We start from the raw sequence: 8480 nt of genomic DNA on the forward strand, positions 1-8480 counted from the left end.
GAAATAATTAAATGGCATTCACCTCGATTTAAACGTGAGCAGAATTAAACCCAAGTGGGCTACGTGTGCTAAGCACTAAGAAAGTTCACACCAGCCAGCCCCAGATTCTATTTTATCTACTTGCAACTATTAGATTTTATTTTGTTTGAACTAATGATAGATCAGTCTAGATAGAAGTACGTGAAAGACAATGCTGTAAAAACAGTTCTTCCAGCAAGCAGAGAATAAAGACAGCTCAGTCCTGAGCCTGAGAAGCTTTCAAAATATTGGTAACTTTGCTTGAATGAAATACAGTGAGAAGTTTTTAAAACATCATGTAGTTAAACTTCTTTCATACAATCTTTATTTTAGGCTGGGCAAGACTCACAAATTGCAATTTTTCTGAAAAAGAGAGGGGAAAATGTGCTACGTGGAATATGGATACAGAGAAGTTATGTCCTATATACTGTGTAGTGTAGGAAAAACCTGTGTAGGAGGATTGGGGATGGAGGGGATTGGGAAGAAGGCTTTCTATAAATAAATCAGTTTGTATACTACAGAGTTTCACAGAGGCAGGTTAAACTTCTGCATACTTGATTGTAACTGTACTTGTAAGAGTTCCTGAAAGTAAGACTTTTTCCATTGTCTCTGAAATCTACAAGTTACCTCCTTGGTTAGGGACAGACATTCAAAAAGCCAGAGCCTGAATTAGTTCAACCTTTGCAGCTTAGTTCAACCTGCCTAGGCTGAAACAGTTTGTAACAGGACAAATATTCTCCCTGAACTAAGGCAATGCAGGCACATGCCTGAAGTTGCTTAGGCCAGAAGCAGGGGTGTGCTAGAGTAGGCCCTCAGCTGCAGGGTAGCTGTGCTGGTGGGGAAGTAGCCAGTCCAGGCTGATCTGGCCAGAGTGGGGTTTAATTCCTCCCTCTCTATCCCACCAGCAGGGACCCAAGCAGGGTCTGCCAAGCACTCCCCCCTCACTGCTGCAGCAGCAGGGCACCATGGACCCTGAGGCAGACGGGGGCAGGGAGGAGAGTTAGTCTCCCCTCTACCCTCACTGGCAGCCAGGTCTGCCCACCGTTGCCACCGCGCTCCCTGCCTCAGAATAGGCCCCGTGCTGTTCCCTCCACTGGACAATGGAGGGAGGAGGAATAACTTATGTCCCTGCCCCTCAATCCAAAGGGACCCTGCTGGCCAGCATCTGGCCGTAACCCAACCCCAACGCTGCAGTGGGAGGAGGCAGGGCCCTTGTTGGGGGCAGTAGTCCCAGCGGGGGCACTGCACTGAGGGGCTGGCAGAGCTGTGGTGGGCTGCGTGCAGCAGCACCGGGGTCTGAAGCGGGCCAAAGCCCTGCAAGCCCCCCGCAGCACTGCCATGCTCTGCAGCAGCTCTGCCAGCCCCATAGAGCAGCCCCTGCCAGAAAGGAGCTCATGTTTCAGGAAGCCATGACAGGCTGCTGTCCATCATGGTCACTTATCACTTGCCACTCCAGCTGCCAGGCAGGGGCAGGGCTGCTCAGTCTGTGCTTTGACCCCCCTCTAAGACTGAGGGGGATTATTCAGCTGCTGGCCCCAAGCAAAGGCCAAGCAGTGGCTGCAGCCAGGCCAGGTAGACCCCACTGCAGTGCCAGTGGCTGAATAAGATCCCCCCTTCTGGGAGGGAGCTTGCCCCAAGCACAGAGAGGCCACTGGCACCACAGTGGGGTCTGCCAAGTATAGCTGCCACCACTTTGTGGTTGGGGACAGTGGCTGAATAAGCCCCCTCCTGCCAGGAGGGGGCTCGCTCCAAACACAGAGTAGTGGTGGCTGGGCTGGGCAGACCCCACTGCAGTGCCATGTGCTCAGCCACTGTCACCACAGCAGGGTCTGCCCAGCCCAGCCACCACTACAGAAGCCCATCATGGCTTCCCACAGTGCTAGCCCCTTCACAGCAGGGGCTGCTCTGCGGGGCCAGCAGAGCTGCTGCAGAGTACAGCAGTGCTCTGGGGGTCTTGCAGGGCTCTGGCCCATCCCAGACCCCTGTGCTGCCATGCACAGCCCATTGCAGCTCTGCTGGCCCCGCAGTGCAGCGCCCCCGCCAGGAAGGGTCTTATACTCCCCCACATTATGACAGGGGCTGCTGCCCCCAAGGGCCCCATCCCTTCTTGCTGCAGCAGCAGGAAGGGAGCATGGCCAGGCAGGGTCCCTGGGGAGGGACAGTGAGAGCGGTGGCAAGGGCGGGCAGACCCAACTGCCTGTGGGGGTAGAGGGGAGACTAACTGTCCTCCCTGCCCCACTCTGCCTCAGAGGCCATGGTGCCCTTCTGCTGCAGCAGTGAGGGGGAGTGCCTGGCAGACCCTGCTTGGGTCCCTGCCGGTGGGATAGAAAGGGGGGAACTAAATTCTGCCCTGGCCAAACCCCCACCCCTGCCTGTCCTTGCTCTGGCTGGAAAGCAGAGACGTGGGGACAGCCTGGCTGGGCTGGAGCAGAGAGCCCAGCCCCAAGAGCATGCTGGAATGCTAGGGTTTCTGGTTTAATTTAAACCAGCAAGGGCCTGGGACAGACATTGCATAAACTGGTTTGAGCCAAATCAGTTACTATATTCAATCAGGGTTATGTCAAACCGGTTTTAGCCATTTTGAAACTGGTTTATGTGCACTGAATATCTGTTCTGTTACAGGTTTAAACCAGTTTCTGATCACTTAAATTGGTTTATGTGTAATGTCCTTGACTTTAACTGGAGTTGGACAAAGCTCATGAAATTCTACAGGGAATACCCTTAAAGGTTAGAACTTTATTATAAGTCAGATGTAGGCCTGCTTTCATAGACATTCAACCTTTTCTGTTAGCAATTCTACACTGTGAAATGACCTCAACCAAATCTTGCAAAAGGGGGCTCATTTTGGTTAAAGCTCATTTTGGACCTCAACCTCTGGCCTGTGGCCCAGATCCAGCCTTCACAGAAGTGTCTTCTGTGGCGGGCCAGTAGGGGGGGCTTAGCGCAGGAGCATTTCTTACCTTAAAGCAAATAGTGGCATTGTAGCCTTTGATCATGCATCTGAGTTACTGCAAGCTACATATCTAGTTACATCTCAAGCAGCTTATTCACAAGTATCATCCAGAGGCAGGTGGAGATTCCCTCTGGAGGCAAGCAGATCATAGAACATGAGTTTCAAGAGAAAGAGTGAGTTTCAGATGATCCCGCTTCTCTGAGAGTTCTCATCATGGCTGCTGCTCCACCTCCTGGGCAGTCCTTAACTTATATAGACTTTATGACCTCATTTACTTGATCCAATGAAGGACAGTAGCTGTTGGCTGCCAGCCAACCAATTTGAAATACATCACTGGTTGCCGGGTAAACTGGCAGGGTCTCTAGCCCCCACCCAGGTGTGTGAGACCAGTCACATAGGCAGAGGGAGCAGGTTTCCCCCTCCCTCAGGAATGTATCCATCTCAGGTTACAACTCATGGTTACCTGAAGCTGATGGGACCAGGCATGTCTGCTCTCTGCAGTGACCATGGTCACCGAGTTGTCCTATTGGTCAGCCACCTGATAGCAGAGTTTGGGGAGAAACAGAGATGGCATTCTGCCACATCATCCAGCCAACAGGGCTCCCCAGTGGTCTGGAAATTTGGCAGCAGGAAAGCAGTTCAGCCTCAATTGCTATTTCCCTATTGCTAAACTTCCAGACCTGTGAGGAGCCCTGCAGACCAGGTAACATGATCCTGTTCACCAAATGCTGGCATGTGATCAGGCTGGCACTGTGTTGCTCTGTGGCTGGATCCAAGCACACAGGATTCAGGCTGCTGCAGAGCCAGATCCAGCATGCAGCTATATCTGGGGTGCAGAGTAGGAATGGAACACAGCCAGATCTGGCATGCTGAGATCACACCCAAGTCGCATGCAAGATTCGACCCACAGACCAACTGCCCACCATTTGCCTGGCCCATGAGGCTGGAAGTTTTGACACTACTGGGTTAAAGTAACAAAATCTGTCAACACTTTTAGGTCACAGAAAATATACAGTGGGCAAGTTTTGAAGTCAATTGAACTGAATGGAAAATATATTATTGGCTTCAGGAGACACTTCAAATCAGGATCCTTACTGGTTTAAAGTGTGTTTGGCAGGAGGAGACAAGTTAGGATTTGTATAGTAGTCTATTCTCCTATTTTCATCGACAGCAGGATTCAAAAAGGATTTAATTTGTATATGAATAATAAGAACACATAGATTTAATAGTACACAGTGCAAGATCATGCCATAGGGACTAACCTTAAGAATTTTTTCTTTAAGGCTCATTAGTTGGAAGCAACAGAGGAAGCAAAATCATGGGATCATTAGCTAATCATAGGTAGCCTACCACTGGATACAGCAAAGGAAAAGACAAATGCACTCTTAGGATGTATTGAGTAACATGCTTCCAACTCAGATAGAAGTGTATTGCTGCCATCTGTCAAGAAGATTCAGTCCTTGGGCCTATGCTGTTCAATATCTTCATCAGCGACTTGGACGAGGGGGTGAATAGCACCTTGTTTAAATTCGCAGATGTCACCAAGATGTGGGGGGAGGTGGGCATGCTAGAGGGGAGGGACAAGCTGCAATCAGATCAGGACAGGTTACAGAGGTGGGAGGATAAGAATAGGATGGGTTTCAACACTGATAAGTGCAAGGTACTGCACCTGGGAAGGAAGAACCAGCAGCACACCTACAGGTTGGGGAACTCCCCTCTCACCAGCACAGAGGCAGAAAAGGATCTTGGAGTCATTATTGACTCAAAGATGAACATGGGCCGCCAATATGGGGATGCAGTCAGAAAGGCTAGCCACACCTTGTCAGACATCCACAGATGCATCACGGGCAGGTCCAAGGAGGTGATCCTCCCCCTCTATGCGACCTTGGTCAGGCCCCAGTTGGAGTACTGCGTCCAGTTCTGGGTGCCGCACTTCAGGAGGGATGCGGACAACATCGAGAGGGTCCAAAGGAGGGCCACTTGCATGATGAGGGGGCAGCAGGGCAGGTCCTATGAGGATAGGCTACGGGATCTGAACCTGTTCAGCCTTTACCAGAGGCGGCTGAGAGGGGATCTGGTGGCCATCTGTAAACTGGCCAGGGGAGACCAGCAGGCAATGGGAGAGTCCCTGTTCCCCTGAGCAATACCGGGAGTAAAAAGGAACAACGGCTATAAGCTGACAGAGAGCAGATTCAGACTGGATATCAGGAGGCACTACTTCATAGTCAGGGCAGCTAGGATCTGGAACCAACTTCCAAGGGAAGTGGTCCTCGCTCCTACCCTGGGGGTCTTTAAGAGGAGGCTAGATAGACACGTTGCTGGGATTGTCTGACCCCAACATTCTTTCCTGCCATGGCAGGGGGTCGGACTTGATGAGGTCCCTTCCGACACTACTAACTATGAAACTGGTGAGACTTTGTCTGGAATAATGTGCACAATTATGGTCATCCATTTTTGAAAAAAGGTAAACTCAAACTGCAGCACATGCAGAGAAGGGCAGAAAGGTAATTAGGGTAATAGAAACCTTATTTTATGAGAAGAGACTAAAACAGCCCAGTAAGGCAAAACTGAGAGGAGATGCATTTGCACTCTATTAATAAATTGTAGAAGCCATTGGGGAATATGGATAGAGAAATACAATTTAAGCTCAGGGGCAATTCTGACATAACAACAAATGGGAATATGGCATGAATAAATTCAGAGCGAGGAACTGGCAGGAGATCTCTGACTCCCCAAAGAGTGAGATTATGAAAGAGCCTCCCAAGAGGCTCTCCCAGGCAGGGCATACAACCCAAGTGGTGACAAGATGGAGCCTGACATCTTTTATGAAAGGAATTATAGATGGATTCCTGCAATAAGATAAATATTTAGAAACCGTATCTATCCTCATATATAAAGCTATATCTAGGGAATGGAGGAAGCCTTCTCTTTGGGCAGATTCTTTCATAATTGTTCATCTTGGACATTCGTCTCAATTATCTGGAACTAGTCACTGCTGGAGACAGTGGGAACAAAAGGACCACTGCTTAGATCCAATGTGGAGGGTCCTACATCACAAGGGACATAGCTTCCACATCCATCAATACTTTGTGCTTATTGGCAGCAATTTCACCTGTAAAAGTCGGCTTGGGAGAAATGAGGTCGGGTGGGCTTAGGAAAGCACTTTGCTTCCGCACAAGATCCATTGGAGGGATATTCTTAGCCAATCTAGTGCTCAAACTTGCCCATGTTAATCACAGGACATTAATACCACAGCAAGTGGATGCAATTTAAAACACAATTTCATCTTCTAGTGATAATCTGTACATTAGGCCACTGCAATACTGACCTGATAATGCTACTATTTTTGGCACCTAGATGAGCCCTTTAATGAGAACAACAAACAATTCATTTCTTGAAATATTTCAAGCACAGATCTCATTTTGAGGGAGTAAATCTCTCCCACACACTTTCCCCATGAAGTATTCAGCTTCAGTCTGCAGTTTGTTCTCTCAGTAGCTTTAGCTGAATCATAATTGTCTGCAAAGAGACAAAACCATGTACCCAGCAGCAGGTGCAAACCAAGCCTAAAGATTTCTGTTTGTTTCTTACAAGCCATAATTCTGGAGCAGCATTTCCAATCACATACCCAAAGAGTATCAGCAGGAGAGCAGTGGCTGCCAAGTTCTGTCGAAAAGTGAAGGCGGATAGCTGGAAGGCAGTAATAACACCAATGCACAGGATAACTGGAACCAAGTAAAACAGCTAGAAAAAAGAAGAACAGGGGTAGTGCAGGTGAGCATCTCCTATTGGTCTTAACCCATTAACACAGAAGTGTCTGTACAATTGGTAGCAACTCTATGCTCCCCAGATAATTATATTGCCTATCAGAAATGTGCCAACAGTAGAGATATAGGCTCAGTGGTGGTTCTCCCCTGGGGTAGCTGGGGCACTGCCCTACTCAAAAACCGTGAGGCAACAGAATCCAAGTACCACATATTACCTTTATCTTAATCCTATCTGCCATTCCCATGTCACTATAACAGGCTAGCTGTTCCAGATAATAAGCCCTTGTGGGACTCTTGATCCAATGCACCAAGCTATATCATACTTGCACCAGTATGGGGTGCACATGGAGCAGGACAGGGTTTCACTGAACACTCCTGGAGTCACAGCAAAACAGTGAGACAGCCTGAAAAGCAACTCTAACAAATGGGAATGTGTTCAGTTAGAATGTTTCCCCTCACCTTTCAGTTGGAGCAGACTCTTGCATTTACACACAGCAGTAATGGTTTTACTAGACAACAAGGAACATAAACCTCTCCTGGACACACATTCCTGGTGACCATTAACAAGACAGCTAGCTTGAGGAATGGGTGAGGCACAGCAGCATAGGACTGAAAAACAGCACACCTGGATCCTGCTCTGACAGTTTGGCCACTGATGTGATGTGTGACCTCAAGGAAGTCCCTTATCTTCTCTGCTTCCATTGCCACAATTCCATTGCCGTTTTTTCTTCAAGCCAATGGACCTCTATTTCTCATTATGGGTTGTACAGAACAAGGCACCCTGAGACCAAGAGGAGCCACCATAATACAAATAATTATTAATATTAATAGTTTATTCAAATGCCAAGGGGCTGGTAAAGGGATCCTATGAACTATATCATACTTACTGCAGAGTACTAGCTCCCAGATATTTAGCAACACAAGTATTGCCACCTTCTAGGACAGGGGTAGGCAACGTTTTTTGGCCAGAGTGCCGAAAAAACCACAATATGTCTACCTTGGAAGGTACCAGAGTGCCGGCATACCAGAAAAACAAAATGAGGGCGGAGGGGAAAGACATGGCAGTACGCACTGCATATTAGTATATTTAATAATCCTAAATGTTGCCTTTGTTGTTGTGTATTCCTTTTTGTTGAGTACATTGCAATGAGAGAGAGAAAAAAAAAGAGACAAATAAGAGAAAGAGGAGACAGAGACAGGAGAGCAGAGAGAGAACCACACACACACACGCACACAAAGAACCACATGCACAAACACAGAGAACCAGAACACACCCGGAACAGACACATGCATACACACATTCAGAACCAGACATGTGTGCACACACAGAACCAGACAGGCAGACAAACACACAGAACCAGACAGGCAGACAAACACACAGAACCAGATGCGCGGGTGCATGGAGCCGGGCTCCTGGGCCACTGGACAAAGTCCAACCCAACAATGCCCTGGTCCTGCCAGATTCCCTGTGCTTCCCCAGGGAGCCAGCCCCCAGGCTGCAGCATAGCTGGCTGAGGCCACTGCCTGTAGCCTGCCCATCAGCCCAACCACCCACCCACCCCACACAGCTAAGCCCACAAAAGGTATGGTGCTCCTGGCAAGGGGCAGTGCCAGCCTCACCTTGGTGGGGGGCTGGGCTGGGGCTGGGCTCAGAGCAGGTGGGAGTCAGGTGGGCTCAGCTGTAAGCCCTGCTGCAAGCAGCCTGGGCTCTGTGGTTGGCAGCAGCTACTAGAGCCCGGGCT

The 8480-nt window shown here is 49.0% G+C and overlaps 1 protein-coding gene across 1 annotated transcript in view; it reads right to left on the reverse strand.

Annotated features, from left to right (window-relative positions):
- The window catches only part of ABCA13 (ATP binding cassette subfamily A member 13), a 351606-nt gene that overhangs the window by 78355 nt on the left and 264771 nt on the right, over nucleotides 1–8480 (reverse strand). Inside the window, exon 52 of the mRNA XM_014524731.2 lies at nucleotides 6600–6715. Coding sequence (XP_014380217.1) covers nucleotides 6600–6715 — 116 coding nt within the window. The remainder of the gene's footprint in view (nucleotides 1–6599; nucleotides 6716–8480) is intronic.

The sequence above is a fragment of the Alligator sinensis genome, unplaced genomic scaffold (assembly GCF_000455745.1).
Source record: "Alligator sinensis unplaced genomic scaffold, ASM45574v1 scaffold82_1, whole genome shotgun sequence".
Taxonomy (NCBI): Eukaryota; Metazoa; Chordata; order Crocodylia; family Alligatoridae; genus Alligator; species Alligator sinensis.